This window comes from Petromyzon marinus, unplaced genomic scaffold, assembly GCF_048934315.1.
Source record: "Petromyzon marinus isolate PM22_M1 ecotype Great Lakes invasive population unplaced genomic scaffold, UKy_Petmar_22M1.pri1.0 PM_G_Scaffold_84, whole genome shotgun sequence".
NCBI lineage: Eukaryota > Metazoa > Chordata > Hyperoartia > Petromyzontiformes > Petromyzontidae > Petromyzon > Petromyzon marinus.
Window position 1 is genome coordinate 60586 of NW_027423040.1, and position 18602 is coordinate 79187.

Sequence of the window (18602 nt, forward strand, 5' to 3'; positions counted from 1 at the left end):
ACTCAACACTCACCCACCCCTCACCAACCCCTCACCTCACCACTCACCTCACCTGCCACTCACCCTACCTGTGGGTGTTGTGGAGGCACCCCCAGTGGCAGCTGTCTCTGTGTGTGAGTCTGCTGTTGCCTAGGGGCACCCCCAGTGGCAGCTGTCTCTGTGTGTGAGTCTGCTGTGGCCTAGGGGCACCCCCAGTGGCAGCTGTCTCTGTGTGTGAGTCTGCTGTTGCCAGGGGCACCCCCAGTGGCAGCTTAATGATAATGATAGTGATGATAGTGATGATAGTGATTAACGATAATTAGTGATGACAGTGATTAATAATAATTAGTGATGATAGTGATTAACAATAATTAGTGATGATAGTGATTAACAATAATTAGTGATGATAGTGATTAACAATAATTTGTGATGACAGTGATTAATAATAATAATTAGTGATGATAGTGATCAACAATAATTAGTGATGATAGTGATCAACAATAATTAGTGATGATAGTGATTAACAATAATTCGTGATGATAGTGATTAACAATAATTAGTGATGACAGTGATCAATAATAATTAGTGATGATAGTGATCAACAATAATTAGTGATGACAGTGATCAACAATAATTAGTGATGATAGCGATTAACAATAATTAGTGATGATAGTGATTAACAATAATTAGTGATGATAGTGATTAATAATAATTAGTGATGATGGTGATCAACAATAATTAGTGATGATAGTGATTAATAATAATTAGTGATGATGGTGATCAACAATAATTAGTGATGACAGTGATCAATAATAATTAGTGATGATAGTGATTAACAATAATTAGTGATGATAGTGATTAATGATAATTAGTGATGATAGTGATCAACAATAATTAGTGGTGATAGTGATCAATAATAATTAGTGATGATAGTGATTAACAATAATTAGTGATGATAGTGATTAATGATAATTAGTGATGATAGTGATTAACGATAATTAGTGATGACAGTGATTAACAATAATTAGTGATGATAGTGATTAACAATAATTAGTGATGACAGTGATTAATAATAATTAGTGATGATAGTGATTAATAATAATTTGTGATGACAGTGATTAACGATAATTAGTGATGATAGTGATTAATAATAATTAGTGATGATAGTGATTAACAACAATTAGTGATGACAGTGATGAATAATAATTAGGGATGATAGTGATTAATAATAATTAGTGATGATAGTGATCAACAATAATTAGTAATGATAGTGATTAACAATAATTAGTGATGATAGTGATTAACAATAATTAGTGATGATAGTGATTAACAATAATTAGTGATGATAGTGATTAATAATAATTGGTGATGATAGTGATTAACAATAATTAGTGATGACAGTGATCAATAATAATTTGTGATGATAGTGATTAACAATAATTAGTGATGATAGTGATTAATAATAATTAGTGATGATAGTGATTAACAATAATTAGTGATGATAGTGATTAACAATAATTAGTGATGATAGTGATTAGCGATAATTAGTGATGATGGGTGATCAACAATAATTAGTGATGACAGTGATCAATAATAATTAGTGATGACAGTGATCAACAATAATTAGTGATGATAGTGATTAACAATAATTAGTGATGATTGTGATTAACAATAATTAGTGATGATAGTGATTAACAATAATTAGTGATGACAGTGATTAATGATAACTAGTGATCATAGCGATGAACAATAATTAGTGATGACAGTGATCTTGGGCAGGCGATGTAACCTGCAGTGGAGACACCAACTCCAGGACATGCTTGAGGTGGATGGCGTAGTTGATCTTAGACTCAGCAGTTCTCAACTGGAACAGGGTAGATGGATAGACAGATACATAGATACATTTTGATTTAAAGCTTTCGTGACTGCAGGGATTAATATTCTTGGTTCTTTCGGTAAAGTCACCACGTAGAAAGGGAAACTATAAAATAATAAAAATATAAAACAATAAAATTATCACGAAGTTTCGACTGCAACACGAGCAATCATCATCAAGGTGTGAAAACCACAGCAAGAAAATGTTATTCTTTTATATTTATATTATTTCCCTTCTACGTGACTTTACCGAATATAGATAGATACATGTAGAGATAAATATAGACAAATAAATAGATCACTAAATAGCCTCTCTCTCTACATCACGGGTGGGGAACCTTTTTTCTACCAAGGGCCATTTGGATATTTACAACATCATTCGCGGGCCATACAAAATTGATCAACTTAAAAATTAGCCCGTTATATCTGGTCAAACGTTTAATTAACTCGCCCCTAATGTGATGGGCTGGAACTGCTTCTCTTTGGCGAGGCGTTTGGTGATGTTAGCCGGTATTGACGATGTTGTTGCTACTCACAACTGCTCTTCCAGGATTGCTCTACCTAGATTTATTGAATTTCGAGTCCCGCCTGCGGTTGCCTTGGCAGGGCCAGAGGCTGGACGTTCCCCACACCTGTTTAACGTGATGAAGGGGTACTGTGTGGTGCTGAGCGAGGTGATGCTGATGATGATTAAAGTGATCATCTCACCGTCTCTGTCTTAGGGATTTGAATCAGCATTGAGAGCAGGTGGTCTACATCCAGAAACTGACTGATAGCTGCACACACATACACACAGACATCACACATATACACACAGACACACACACACACAGACATACACAACAACAACAACCGCCATTCGCCACTAAGTGGCGGTGACGTCACCACGACGCTTGTGCCAGGCCATGTGCACCTTGAGGCCACGTGAAGTGTCGAACGCCCACCGGCAGGAGGTCACGGGGCAGACCCAGGTGCCACGGGTCGACTGACTGAGATGACTGGCTGATGCACCACCTGTGCCCCCTACTGTGCCAACCTGCTGTGCTTTAGCCACCCGGCGCTCCGCTCATTGTTGTGAGCGTCGCTCCTCCGCCCTCCGTTGTTGTTGGAGGGCGACTGCTTCCAACTGCCCAGTAGCGTCCTTCACGAGCCTCCTCCACAGAGGCCGATCTTGACACCACTGGTACCAGTCATCGGCAAGTCCACTCAGCTCCACGTCCTCCTGTACCACATCACTCCATCTCTTATCTAGCACGAGCAGCATCCGTTTAGCCCCCTCGATCCGGCCGAACAAAATCTGTTTGGGCATGTGGTGATTGGGCATGCGGGCTACATGGCCCAGCCAATGCAGTCTTGCCTGCCGGAGGAGCTCACCGATGGGACTTTGTCCAGATTTTTCGAGGATTTGTGAGCTCCTTACACAATCCAGCCTGGTTAAACCCAGGATTGATCGTAGGCAGGCCAGCCTAAATATTTCTAACCGGCGAAGATGTTCCATTTGGGGGGTCCACGTTTCACAAGCGTAGAGAAGGGAGGGAAGACCCGAAGCTTCGTGCGGAGCGACAGACCAGGTAACTTCCACACAGCGTTACGCAACCGATGAAAAGACATTGCCGCTCGACTGATTCGGAGTGCGATCTTTGCTGTTAAACCGGAGCCGGTCATGAGCGCACTGCCCAGGTATGGGAAACTCTCCACTCGCTCCACAACTGCCCCATCACCCACCCACCCACTCACCCACCCACATACCCACTCACCCACCCACGCAACCACTCACTCACCCACTCACCCACCCACCCACTCACTCACCCACTCACGCACTCACTCACCCACTCACGCACCCACTCACCCGCCCACCCACATACCCACCCACCCACTCAGCCACCCACCCACTAACCCACCCACCCACCGGCCTGCACTCTATAGAAGTTGTCTTCCTGCATCAGCTCATCCACACAGTCGAGACGGCCTCTGAGCGTCTCTTCGTCCACCAGCGGCTCGTGGATGTTGGCTCTGAGCCGGCGCGCTCCTCCACGCGTCCTCGTGTAGTTGAGCACCCCGAATAGCGAGTGGGAGCTCCTGGGTGCACGCTCGCACGCACACACACACGCACACACACGGGTGGAGGAGGGTCACACACACACACACACCAACACACACCCACACACACTCATACCACACTCGAACCCACACATACACGCACACACACCAACACACACACACACTACCACACTCGCACCCACACACACCCCCACACACACCAACACACACCAACACACACACTAACACACACACACCAACACAAACCACAAAACAACAACAACCGCCATTCGCCACTAAGTGGCGGTGACATCACCACGATGCTTGTGCCAGGCTATGTGCACCCTGAGGCCACGTGAAGTGTCGAACACCCGCTGGCAGGAGGTCACGGGGCAGACCCAGGTGCCACGGGTCGACTGACTGAGATGACTGGCTGATGCACCACCTGTGCCCCCTACTGTGGCAACCTGCTGTGCTTTAGCCACCCGGCGCTCCGCTCGTTGTTGTGAGCGTCGCTCCTCCGCCCTCCGTTGTTGTTGGAGGCCGACTGCCTCCAACTGCCCAGTAGCATCCTTCACGAGCCTCCTCCACAGAGGCCGATCTTGACACCGCTGGTACCAGTCATCGGCAAGTCCACTCAGCTCCACGTCCTCCTGTACCACATCACTCCATCTCTTCTCTAGCCCGTGCCGCACCCATTTAGCCCCCTCAATCCGGCCGAACAAAAGCTGTTTCGGCATGCGGTGGCTGGGCATGGGGGTTGCATGACCTATCCGAGGGGCCACTCTATCCCGAGGGGCCACTTTAGCCAGCACCTGTGACAGGAGGTCATAGAAGGCATCTGACTCATCGGCTTTGCCTGCATCCCTCCACGGATGTTCATCTTCGGTGGGGGCATAAGTAACCACGACCACCATTCCTCGCCTCGGGTTGATGGGAAGGCGAGCCCAAAGTAGCCTGGGGCTTACAGCTTCCCACACCTCACCGCCACGCTCCCACGCCCCCTTCATTCTTTTGTTCAAAAGAAGAACCACTCCCTGTTGTTTGGCAGTCTGCTGCCCCGAGTAGAGGACTGTCCACCCCTCATGGTGGCAGGAGCCAGAGCCGGTCCACCGGACCTCCTGAATGCCACATAGATCCAGGCGGTACCGGTCCAGCTCCCGACAGAGGAGTGGCAGCCTCTCCTCCGCAGTGAGCGTTCGAACATTCCACGTGGCCACCCGTAGTGGTTTTTCGTTGTTTCTGGAGGAGCCCCGAGGGTAGATATTCAATCTCCTGGCTCCACACACAACCACACACACCACACACACCCACACACCCACACACCCACACCACACCAACACCCACACACACACACCACACACACCAACACACACACCAACACACACACACCAACACACAGAAGGGGGAGTGGCTATCCCCGCTAGCGAGGGAGGAGGAGGAGGCATCGTCTACCGAGGGTCGTGGGAGTTGCGCAGCAGCTCCAGGTTGGCGGACGTGGTGCCGTCGATCATGGCGGTGCGCTCACTGCCGCAGAAGGAGACGCGCACGGAGGCCGGGGCGAGCACCACGCCCTGGATGAACTCCACATACTGCAGCAGCGCCGCCAGCGAAGCCAGGCAGTAGTATCTGGGGGTGGTGGGCAGGGGCGAGGGTGAGTGGGAGGGTGAGAGGGGGGTGGGTGAGTGGATGGGTGAGTGGGTGGATGAGTGGATGGGTGAGTGGATGGGTGGGTGGGTGAGTGAGTGGGTAACCCTAACCCTAACCACTCCATCTCTTCTCTAGCCCGTACCGTGCCCATTTAGCCCCCTCGATGCGGCCGAACAAAAGCTGTTTGGGCATGCGGTGGCTGGGCATGCAGGCTACATGGCCCAGCCAACGCAGCCTTACCTGCCGGAGGAGCTCACCGGTGAGCTCCTCACCCACTCACCCACACACTCACCCATAGACCCACACACTCACCCACACACTCACCCACACACTCACCCACACACTCACCCACACAATCACCCACAAACTCACCCACATACCCACACACTCACCCACACACTCACTCACCCACTCACCCACCCACTCACCCACCCACACACACACCCATAGACCCACACACTCACTCACCCACCCACTCACCCGCACACACCCACACACTCACCCACACACACCCACTCACTTCCCCTGCACGTCCATGAGCACGGTGGCCATGTGGGGCACGCAGAGCCTTCGCACGGCGTCCATGCCCCGCTCCTCGTTGAAGTATTTCCTCAGCACCGTGGTCACGTGGGCCTCCTGCACACGCACTCACCACGAGGTGGCAGCACCCACTGTGGTGCGTCTGTGGGTCTCTGTGTGATGAGTCTATGGGTCTCTGTGTGGTGAGTCTATGGGTCTCTGTGTGGTGAGTCTGTGGGTCTCTGTGTGATGAGTCTATGGGTCTCTATGTGATGAGTCTATGGGTCTCTGTGTGATGAGTCTGTGGGTCTCTGTGTGATGAGTCTATGGGTCTCTGTGTGATGAGTCTATGGGTCTCTGCGTGATGAGTCTATGGGTCTCTGCGTGATGAGTCTATAGGTCTCTGTGTGGTCTGTGGGTCTCTGTGTGGTGAGTCTATAGGTCTGTATGTGATGAGTCTATGGGTCTCTGCGTGGTGAGTCTATGGGACTCTATGTGGTGAGTCTATGGGTCTCTGTGTGGTGAGTCTATGGGTCTCTGTGTGGTGAGTCTAGGAGTCTCTGTGTGATGAGTCTATGGCTCTCTGTGTGATGAGTCTATGGGTCTCTGTGTGATGAGTCTATAGGTCTCTGTGTGATGAGTCTATGGGTCTCTGCGTGATGAGTCTATGGGTCTCTGTGTGGTGAGTCTATGGGTCTCTGTGTGGTGAGTCTATGGCTCTCTGTGTGATGAGTCTATGGGTCTCTGCGTGATGAGTCTATGGGTCTCTGTGTGGTGAGTCTATGGGTCTCTGTGTGGTGAGTCTATGGCTCTCTGTGTGATGAGTCTATGGGTCTCTGTGTGATGAGTCTATGGGTCTGTATGTGATGAGTCTATGGGTCTCTGCGTGATGAGTCTAGGAGTCTCCGTGTGCTGAGTCTATAGGTCTCTCTGTGATGAGTCTATGGGTCTCTGTGTGATGAGTCTATGGGTCTCTGTGTGATGAGTCTATGGCTCTCTGTGTGATGAGTCTATGGCTCTCTGTGTGATGAGTCTATGGGTCTCTGTGTGATGAGTCTATGGCTCTCTGTGTGATGAGTCTAGGAGTCTCTGTGTGATGAGTCTAGGAGTCTCCGCGTGGTGAGTAGTGGCGATGCCGTCCGTGCGTGCTCACAGGGAAGTAGTCCCTCAGCAGGGTGAACATTTTGCTGGCGTTTGGGTTGCAGGCCGTGTGGGGCATCACCACCTCCAGTGGGCGTAGCACCTGCAGCTTGGTGATCGCCTGAACAAGCAGCAGCAGCAGCGCCAGCAACGAGAACAACAGGCTGAGGTGCAGCAGGAGGAAGTCACGGGACAGACCCAGGTGCAGTGGGTTGACTGCTGTGCCAGGCTAGGTGCACCAGGAGGAGGTCACGGGACAGACCCAGGTGCAGTGGGTTGACTGCTGTGCCAGGCTAGGTGCACCAGGAGGAGGTCACGGGACAGGCCCAGGTGCAGTGGGTTGACTGCTGTGCCAGGCTAGGTGCACCAGGAGGAGGTCACGGGACAGACCCAGGTGCAGTGGGTTGACTGCTGTGCCAGGCTAGGTGCACCAGGAGGAGGTCACGGGACAGACCCAGGTGCAGTGCGTTGACTCCTGTGCCAGGCTAGGTGCACCAGGAGGAGGTCACGGGACAGACCCAGGTGCAGTGGGTTGACTGCTGTGCCAGGCTAGGTGCACCAGGAGGAGGTCACGGGACAGACCCAGGTGCAGTGCGTTGACTCCTGTGCCAGTCTAGGTGCACCAGGAGGAGGTCACGGGACAGATCCAGGTGCAGTGCGTTGACTCCTGTGCCAGGCTAGGTGCACCAGCAGGAGGTCACGGGACAGACCCAGGTGCAGTGGGTTGACTGCTGTGCCAGGCTAGGTGCACCAGGAGGAGCTCACGGGACAGACCCAGGTGCAGTGCGTTGACTCCTGTGCCAGGCTAGGTGCACCAGGAGGAGGTCACGGGACAGACCCAGGTGCAGTGGGTTGACTGCTGTGCCAGGCTAGGTGCACCAGGAGGAGGTCACGGGACAGACCCAGGTGCAGTGGGTTGACTGCTGTGCCAGGCTAGGTGCACCAGGAGGAGGTCACGGGACAGACCCAGGTGCAGTGCGTTGACTCCTGTGCCAGGCTAGGTGCACCAGGAGGAGGTCACGGGACAGACCCACGTGCAGTGCGTTGACTCCTGTGCCAGGCTAGGTGCACCAGGAGGAGGTCACGGGACAGACCCAGGTGCAGTGGGTTGACTGCTGTGCCAGGCTAGGTGCACCAGGAGGAGGTCACGGGACAGACCCAGGTGCAGTGGGTTGACTGCTGTGCCAGGCTAGGTGCACCAGGAGGAGGTCACGGGACAGACACAGGTGCAGTGGGTTGACTGCTGTGCCAAGCTAGGTGCATGAGGTAAGGTAAAATAAAAAAAACTAGTGTTTAATAGTTTAAGACTAACCTAACCTGTCAATGTATATATACTGCATACCGTCAGAATAACGACACGCACACATTGGCACGTAGCTACTTACGTGGCTACGGGGCCCCGCACTTTCAAGGGCCCCGCGCTAAACGCTTTCAAGCGATCAATTCCGGTTCGGTGATTCCGCTCTCTTACCAGAGTACGAAACCGCCCTTCAGCTTTTACGAACGGCCGAGTGTGTTGAAGGTTCAGTTTCAGTTTTCAGTTTATTTTGGGTATAGCCCTGTGAGCCATCCGGCTCTTGAATCGGAGTGCAACCGCAACAAACCAACAAAAACACGAGCAAGAAAAGCATCAAATTTTGACTTAAAGCTTCCGTGACTGCAGTGGTTCATATTCTTAGCTCTTTCGGTAAAGTCACGTTAAAGGGAAATAATAAAATAATAAGCACAGAGACAATTTAAACCGAGAAGATGGATTCTGGCTTAGCAATCATTGGAAGGATTTGATAAACCATTTCAGGTCTTAATTGATTGTTCACGCTTACGGTGGCATTCAGACAGCATACATTAATTTTTCGTCTCCCCCCTCCTCTTTTCAGAACATAGATGGACTCGTCCTTCTAAATAAACTGTCAAATCGCTGCCCGTGGTGCTAACGTTTTATAAATAAATAAATGCACCGTTTAAAAATAAATACATAAATGCAAACCGACACACCTGATGACGACTGTTTGTGTTATGGTCGAAATGTCGTGAGAATTTTTATTGTTTTATATATATTTTATTATTTTATTGTTTCCCTTCAACGCGACTTTACCGAAAGAGCTAAGAATATTAATTACTGCAGTCACGAAAGCTTTAAATCAAAACAACCACAGCCACAAGCAAACTTAGGTTAGAGATGCGTCGCATTATCCGGCCGTACGGCAAGTGACAAAAATGACAATCGCTATACCGCGCAGGTGAAGAATGTGCGTGTTTTAGTTTTTAATTCAGGGCCCGCTTCATAACACGCACTGCACGGGGGGGGGCCCTTTATGTTCGTGCACGGAGAGAGAAGGAGGCTGACCTTGACGTAGGGCTGGCTGTCGGGGAACTGACACAGGACCAGCTCGGGGCAGCGCAGGTCGATGCTGGCCAGGCCGACCTCGCCCCGAGCGATACCTCGGCCCTCTGCCAACGCCACCACCACCGACCTCGCCTCCACCTCCTCCTCCTCGTCGTCGTCGCCGGCGTCGGCGTCGTCAGTCGTGGAGAACGAGGTCGCTGCGGGGCCACAAGAGAGACGGGGTGCTGCCTCCTATCGTGAGTCGATGAACGGTGGTGAGTCTACGGGTCTCTGTGTGAGTCTACGGGTCTCTGTGTGAGTCTACGGGGCTCTGTGTGTGAGTCTACGGGTCTCTGTGTGAGTCTATGGGTCTCTGTGTGAGTCTACGGGTCTCTGTGTGAGTCTACGGGGCTCTGTGTGTGAGTCTACGGGTCTCTGTGTGAGTCTATGGGTCTCTGTGTGTGAGTCTACGGGTCTCTGTGTGAGTCTATGGGTCTCTGTGTGTGAGTCTACGGGTCTCTGTCTGAGTCTATGGGTTTTTGTGTCAGTCTATGGGTCTCTGTGTGAGTCTATGGGTCTCTGTGTGATTCTACGGGTCTCTGTGTGAGTCTATGGGTCTCTGTGTGAGTCTACGGGTCTCTGTGCGAGTCTACGGGTCTCTGTGTGAGTCTATGAAGGGTGGTGAGTCTATGGGTCTCTGTGTGAGTATATGGGTCTCTGTGTGAGTTTACGGGTCTCTGTGTGAGTCTATGTGTCTCTGTGTGAGTCTATGGGCCTCTGTGCGAGTCTACGGGTCTCTGTGTGAGTCTATGAAGGGTGGTGAGTCTATGGGTTTCTGTGTGAGTCTGTGGGTCTCTGTGTGAGTCTATGGGTTTCTGTGTGAGTCTATGGGTCTCTGTGTGAGTCTACAGGTATCTGTGTGAGTCTATGGGTTTCTGTGTGAGTCTATGGGTCTCTGTGTGAGTCTATGGGTCTCTGTGCGAGTCTACGGGTCTCTGTGTGAGTCTATGAAGGGTGGTGAGTCTATGGGTCTCTGTGTGAGTCTATGGGTCTCTGTGTGAGTTTACGGGTCTCTGTGTGAGTCTATGTGTCTCTGTGTGAGTCTATGGGTCTCTGTGCGAGTCTACGGGTCTCTGTGTGAGTCTATGAAGGGTGGTGAGTCTATGGGTTTCTGTGTGAGTCTGTGGGTCTCTGTGTGAGTCTATGGGTTTCTGTGTGAGTCTATGGGTCTCTGTGTGAGTCTGCAGGTATCTGTGTGAGTCTATGGGTTTCTGTGTGAGTCTATGGGTCTCTGTGTGAGTCTATGGGTCTCTGTGTGAGTCTACGGGTCTCTGTGTGAGTCTATGGGTTTCTGTGTGAGTCTATGGGTTTCTGTGTGAGTCTACGGGTCTCTGTGTGAGTCTATGGGTTTATGTGTGAGTCTACGGGTCTCTGTGTGAGTCTACGGGACTCTGTGTGAGTCTACGGGTCTCTGTGTGAGTCTACGGGTCTCTGTGTGAGTCAATGGGTATCTGTGTGAGTCTATGGGTCTCTGTGCGAGTCTACGGGTCTCTGTGTGAGTCTATGAAGGGTGGCGAGTCTATGGGTCTCTGTGTGAGTCTATGAAGGGTGGTGAGTCTACGGGTCTCTGTGCGAGTCTATGGGTTTCTGTGTGAGTCTACGGGTCTCTGTGTGAGTCTACGGGTCTCTGTGCGAGTCTACCGGTGGACGTGGTGGCCCTGCTGCTGCTGCCGGGCGCATGCCGCTGGCGTTGCCGCCGCGAGCCGCCTGGCGCCGCACGGAACCGGGAAGAGGGGAGGGGCGCCCGCTGGGCCCAGGAGGAGAAGCCTGGCATCACCACGGTGGGAGCATCACCGCAGCCGCCACCGCCACCACCGCCGCGGGCCCTGCCGCCGCCGCTGGTGGTTGTGGCGGTGTCGGCGTTGCCGCTCCGGTCGGCCAATCCCGACTCTGGGAACAAGAGAAACGGGGGGGGGGGGGGGGGCGGACGGAGACTTAATTAAAGCGGTCCGTTTTCTTCGGGGCTCCTCGCGCTCACGGCCCTGTTACAACGCGGCACGGGGGGAGCGCGATGGCACCAGAAGGCCGACATCGTTCAAGAGAGAGGCTTCACCAAAAACAGAAGCGAGAGAGCTTGCATTCTTCGACAGCTGGCGAGGAACGACGCCTCCCTCTCGTCTCCCCCCCCCCACCGCCCACCAACCCCAGCGAGGTCTTGTGCGAAATCCTGTTCGGCAGGATTAACGGTGCTCCCCTTTGACAAGACCCTAGCGGAGGGAGCGAGCTGATTTTCTAAAGGGAGGGGGGGGAGAGGCTGCGTAGGGCCACACATTCGCTCGACGCAACATCACAGAACGGTGCCCGGAATGGAAAGCCGTGGGCTTGTCGGGGCCTTAATGCTCCGCAGGGAGCGGAGAGCAGCCAGATGCAATCTGTTCCTTAAACCTGTCGTGACCACAGGAATTCATGTTGTTGAGTTATTTCGGCAAAAACTCACATAGGTACGAAAACATTTTAATGGATCACGACGTTTGGATCGCGACACAAGCAACCGTCACCAGGTGTGAAACGAACACAGCAGGTGGACCGCCGATGTAGGAGCTGACGTAGGAGCAGTCCACGTGACCTCACCAAAAGAACCAAAGGATATGGAGCAAGAGGAGCCAAAGTACGGTAATCCATCAACATCAAAATAATCCGCGGAGAGGCGTCATCCCCCTCAGGGGCGGAGCCAGGATTTTCAGCCCGGGGTGACATTCAACAAATGTTAACTTCAAGAATGATTAGAGATTTCGATTTAAAGCTTTCATGACTGCAAGGATTCATCTTCTTTGGTTCTTGCGGTAAAGTCACCACGTAGAATGAGAATAAAATAATAAAACAATAAAAGTCTCACGACGTTTCGGCCACAGCACAAGTGGCCTTCTTCAGGTTTAAAGGGACAGACCTGTTGGGACGACAGGTGGCCTGAAGAAGACCACCTGCGTTGCGGCCGAAACGTCGTGAGAATTTTATTGTTTTATTTTATTATTTTATTCTCATTCTACGTGGTGGTGACTTTACCGAAAGAACCAAAGAAGATGATTAGAGAGTCAGGCTTGTTGAACCAGACGCCATCGGTTTGGCGACACGCTCTGACGGTGCAGTTACACGAAGTCCGCCGGACCGAGTGTCGTGCACTTACACGCACAATGTTTCAGATTTTTCGATTTTTTATTTTTTTTCGGGGGTGACAATTGTCTAACCCTGTCACCCCCCCCCCCCGCCCCCTGGCTCCGCCGCTGATTGCCTTCCTGCACTCTCTCCGACCTTGCATCCTGGAGTGGCGTGCCGCGGGCGTGGAGCTGAGCAAAGACGAGGAGGCGGAGGTGGAGGCGGTGGTGCTGTGTAGCTTGGCTCTGGTCTTTGTGCGCCGGGGAGGAGAATCCAGCAGTAGGCCAAACGAGTACTTGGGACCCTTCGTGGACATCCTGCAACCAAGCCTGGGGGTGAGCGAGATGTTGACTACCTCACCTGGTATACAGCAAGAGGTCGTGTGTTCCACCACCATCATCATCATCATCACGGTGGCTAGGAGATGTTGACTACCTCGCCTGGTATACAGCAGGAGGTTGTGGGTTCCACCATCATCATCATCACGGTGGCTAGAAGATGTTGACTACCTCACCTGGTATACAGCAGGAGGTCGTGGGTTCCACCATCATCATCATCACGGTGGCTAGATGTTGACTACCTCGCCTGGTATACAACAGGTCGTGGGTTCCACCACCACCATCAATATCATCACGGTGGCTAGGTGATGTTAACTACCTCGCCTGGTATACAGGAGGTCGTGGGTTCCACCACCATCATCATCATCACGGTGGCTAGGAGATGTTAACGCCTGAGCCTGGCAGTGATTAGGAAGCTTGGGGAATATTCAAATCTGTGCGAGGGGCTTAACGCTGCTCAAACAATGAGGATCTGCGAGATTACCTCATCCGATTTCAAAAGAGCGGATCACCTGTCAGACACACACACAGACATCACACACACACACAAGACACACACAGACATCACACACACACACAAGACACACACAGACATCACACAGACATCACACACACACAATACACACACAGATATCACACACACATCACACACACAGACATCACACACAGGCACACACAGACATCACACACACACACAAAAGACTCACACAGATATCACACACACAAAAGACTCACACAGACATCACACACACATCACACACACACAGACACACACAAGACACACACAGACATCACACGCACACAGCCATCACACACACACACAGACATCACAAACACACAAGACACACACACAGACATCACACACACAAGACACACACAGACACACACACACAGACATTACACAAGACACACACAGACATCACACACATCATACACACAGACATCACACACAGACATCACACACACAGACACACACAAGACACACACAGACATCACATACACACAGCCATCACACACACACACAAGACACACAGACATCACACACACATCACACACACACAGACGCACACAAGACACACACAGACATCACACACACACAGCCATCACACACAAGACACACACAGACATCACACACACAACAGACACACAAGACACACACAGACATCACACACACACAAAGACATCACACACACACGACACACACACAGACATCACACACACACACAGACATCACACACACGACACACATAGAGACATCACACACACAGACATCACACACACACAGACATCACACACACACAAGACACACACAGACATCACACACACATCACACACACAAGACACACAGATATCACACACAAAGACCCCCCGTACAGCCTTAACAATCTGTAGGGGCGAGTGCTGTAAGCGAGTAGCAGCACCTATAAGGGCCGGCACTGTGGCACACGAGGGGGTGGGTGGCCAGCACCACGCCCGACCGCCTTTGTCTCCCCCAGTGGTGATGTTTACTACACACACCACCACACCAGGTACTCATTTGAGGCTGAGTCGACCTAGGGGAGGCCCAGGACCGGTTCAGAGAATCGTAGCGCGGCGTAGCGCTAACCACTACACTACCGCTCCCCACATACACACACACAGACACACACAGAGACACACACATCACACACGGAGACACACACATCACACACAGAGACACACACATCACACACAGAGACACACACACAGAGACACACAGAGACACGCACACAGAGACACACACCACACACAGAGACACACACAGAGACACACACGGAGACACACACAGAGACACACACCACACAGAGACACACACACATCACACACAGAGACACACACCACACAGAGACACACACACAGAGACACACACGTACACACACGTACACACATAGACACACACAGACACACACCACACACAGATACACACATACGTACACACACGTACACACACAGAGACAGACACACACAGACACACACACAGAGACACACACAGACACACACAGAGACACACACAGACACACACACAGACACACAGACACACACGGAGACACACACATACACACAGATACACACAGCTACATACACACAGATACACACACACACTATTACACTATTCAACTATAGACGAGAGACCTTCTGCAGTGATCTATCAGTGCAGGAGCGGAGCTGCTGTGAGGCGAGGCGCTTGGAGCTCTCTGATTGGTCCTCCCTAGCCACGTGACGCGGGATTTTTTTTCCCGCCAAATTTTTGAGACTCCTCGTCGGCCAGGCGCCATTTTGAGAGTCGTGAGGTGCGGATTTGAATTTTTTTTAATTTCGGAGCAGAAATTATCGACGATGACGACCCCCCAGGGGTGCGAGATCGCCTCTCGTGAGGGAAAACGTGAGGTAAAAAGTGGCCTCAAATGTCCAGCCCGTGATTCGCAGATAGTTTAAATATACACTGTTGAATTTATGGGCAGTGTTGGGTCTATGGGACAGTGCTGAGGCTATGGCCATTGACAAAATACAAACGATTTAATTTGTGAATAATAATGTAGACTGTAGTAATGGTTATTAAGCTGAGTGAGTTTACTGACAGTCTATAATGTAGACTGTAGTAATGGTTATTAAGTATGGTGAGTGTACTGACAGTCTATAATGTAGACTGTAGTAATGGTTATTAAGTATGGTGAGTGTACTGACAGTCTATAATGTAGACTGTAGTAATGGTTATTAAGTATGGTGAGTGTACTGACAGTCTATAATGTAGACTGTAGCCTGGTTATTAACCTGAGTGAGTGTACTGACAGTCTATAATGTAGACTCTAGCCTGGTTATTCAGCTGGGTGAGTGTACTGACAGTCTATAATGTAGACTGTAGTAATGGTTATTAAGCTGAGTGAGTTTACTGACAGTCTATAATATAGACTGTAGTAATGGTTATTAAGTATGGTGAGTGTACTGACAGTCTATAATGTAGACTGTAGTAATGGTTATTCAGCTGGGTGAGTGTACTGACAGTCTATAATGTAGACTGTAGTAATGGTTATTAAGCTGAGTGAGTTTACTGACAGTCTATAATGTAGACTGTAGTAATGGTTATTAAGTATGGTGAGTGTACTGACAGTCTATAATGTAGACTGTAGTAATGGTTATTAAGTATGGTGAGTGTACTGGCAGTCTATAATGTAGACTGTAGTAATGGTTATTAAGTATGGTGAGTGTACTGACAGTCTATAATGTAGACTGTAGCCTGGTTATTAAGTATGGTGAGTGTACTGACAGTCTATAATGTAGACTGTAGTAATGGTTATTAAGTATGGTGAGTGTACTGACAGTCTATAATGTAGACTGTAGCCTGGTTATTAACCTGAGTGAGTGTACTGACAGTCTATAATGTAGACTCTAGCCTGGTTATTCAGCTGGGTGAGTGTACTGACAGTCTATAATGTAGACTGTAGTAATGGTTATTAAGTATGGTGAGTGTACTGACAGTCTATAATGTAGACTGTAGCCTGGTTATTAAGTATGGTGAGTGTACTGACAGTCTATAATGTAGACTGTAGTAATGGCTATTAAGCTGAATGAGTGTACTGACAGTCTATAATGTAGACTGTAGTAATGGTTATTAAGTATGGTGAGTGTACTGGCAGTCTATAATGTAGACTGTAGTAATGGTTATTAAGTATGTTGAGTGTTCTGACAGTCTATAATGTTGACTCTAGCAATGGTTATTAAGCTGAGTGAGTGTACTGACAGTCTATAATGTAGACTGTAGCCTGGTTATTAAGTATGGTGAGTGTACTGACAGTCTATAATGTAGACTGTAGTAATGGCTATTAAGCTGAATGAGTGTACTGACAGTCTATAATGTAGACTGTAGTAATGGTTATTAAGTATGGTGAGTGTACTGGCAGTCTATAATGTAGACTGTAGTAATGGTTATTAAGTATGTTGAGTGTTCTGACAGTCTATAATGTTGACTGTAGCAATGGTTATTAAGCTGAGTGAGTGTACTGACAGTCTATAATGTAGACTGTAGCGGTGCGTAGCTAACCGTGCTAATTGTGTTTTGGTTGCATTTTGCACAATTATCGTACAATATGGCACCAATCTTTAGCACGAATGTTCAGTTTTATCCTGAACATTCAGCTCTGACACTTTCAGTGAATACCTGAAATGATTTCCATTGAGAATGTCAATCTCTTGACGCGTAAGGGGAAAATACCCCGGTGGGTTATGACCACGCGATGCCTCGCATTCACCAAGACAATGCAGTGAATGTGCTAGGGGAAAGTAAGCACATTAAGAGCAAATATCCTAAAAAAAAACATTTTTCATAAAACTTGACCATAACGTACTCTTTGGCTTTTTCGGTGAAGTCACAACGGCCAGCATGTTTTTTTTTCCCTCCAAATGTTATTGTAATCTGTGCACATGACCTGATGAAACGAATAACCTTTTTTATTTAAATAACCCACGTGACAGATCCAACTCATCTCTCTTCTTAAACTATAAACTAGTTTTTCTATTTTATTGTACAAGGTAAGGCCCACTGAGCTATATAGCGTTTTTTTCACAAGCGACCTGCCCATCACAAATTAAAGCTCAACACAAAGTGACTTCATCGTGTGGAAATGTATTGCAGTTAAATATTTTAAATGCGTGATGTTAATTCTAAATCTGGAGGGGGGGAAACCGGAGGAACCAGAAACAAATCCACGTGACCACGAGGCGAGAGACACTCACACTCCAAATATACTACCAGCAGCTCCACTGTCAACAACAACAACCGCAGTTCGCCACCAAGTGGCGGTGACGTCACCACGACGCTTGTGCCAGGCCATGTGCACCTTGAGGCCACGTGAAATGTCGAACGCCCGCTGGCAGGAGGTCACGGGGCAGACCCAGGTGCCACGGGTCGACTGATTGAGACGACTGGCTGATGCACCACCTGTGCCCCCTACTGTGCCAACTTGCTGTCCTCAACGGATGGCACCTCAGCCAGCCAATCACAGTGGGTGACTTCCTCCAATATTTGAGGCACCGCAGCCTCAGCAGGGTCATCCCCACTTTGTCCCACGTTTTCATGGCTGAGGGATTTCCCCTTTCCCAGGACCTCAGGAATGCTCAGAAAATCTGCAAACCTGTTCCTGGGGGTCGGATATTGGATCACCGTTCTTTCCCCTAATGACGGTAATAGGTGTGGCGCTGCAGGTTACTTTTTTGATGGAGTTAAATAGAGATTTGTAATCGCAGGCCACTGAGGCAGACTCCATCTCCTCAGCAACCCGCGACCACCACCCATCCTTGCAGCGCCTCACGGCTCCCCGAACCTCCGAGCTTAGGCTGCGGTAAGCCTCCTCATTCTCCGACGTGGGACGCTGTAGCCGATGAGAGTGGGCCTGTCGATTTTTCTCAGCCAGCTTGAACACCTCCTCTTGTCAGCCAGGGTCTCTGGGGAGGTCTGGACCGTGTACCCAAAGCAGCCATTGCAACTACATGAGCTACAGTCCTAAACCTCACCCATTTCCCCTCGACATCAAGAGGAGTGGGAGACGATGCCAATCCCAGCCGCAAGC

At 49.8% G+C, this 18602-nt stretch overlaps 1 protein-coding gene across 1 annotated transcript in view; it reads right to left on the reverse strand.

Annotated features, from left to right (window-relative positions):
* Positions 1–13628, reverse strand: part of LOC142921694 (mutS protein homolog 4-like) — a 29462-nt gene extending 15834 nt beyond the window's left edge. Inside the window, exons 1-10 of the mRNA XM_076063002.1 lie at positions 13505–13628; positions 12839–12999; positions 11231–11479; positions 9551–9747; positions 7217–7324; positions 6065–6180; positions 5350–5523; positions 3764–3933; positions 2563–2630; positions 1769–1843 (exon numbers count right to left, since the gene is read on the reverse strand). Of these exons, the coding sequence (XP_075919117.1) occupies positions 1769–1843; positions 2563–2630; positions 3764–3933; positions 5350–5523; positions 6065–6180; positions 7217–7324; positions 9551–9747; positions 11231–11479; positions 12839–12999; positions 13505–13509 (1323 nt within the window). The 5' untranslated portion in view covers positions 13510–13628. The remainder of the gene's footprint in view (positions 1–1768; positions 1844–2562; positions 2631–3763; positions 3934–5349; positions 5524–6064; positions 6181–7216; positions 7325–9550; positions 9748–11230; positions 11480–12838; positions 13000–13504) is intronic.
* Between the last annotated feature and the right edge of the window lie 4974 nt (positions 13629–18602).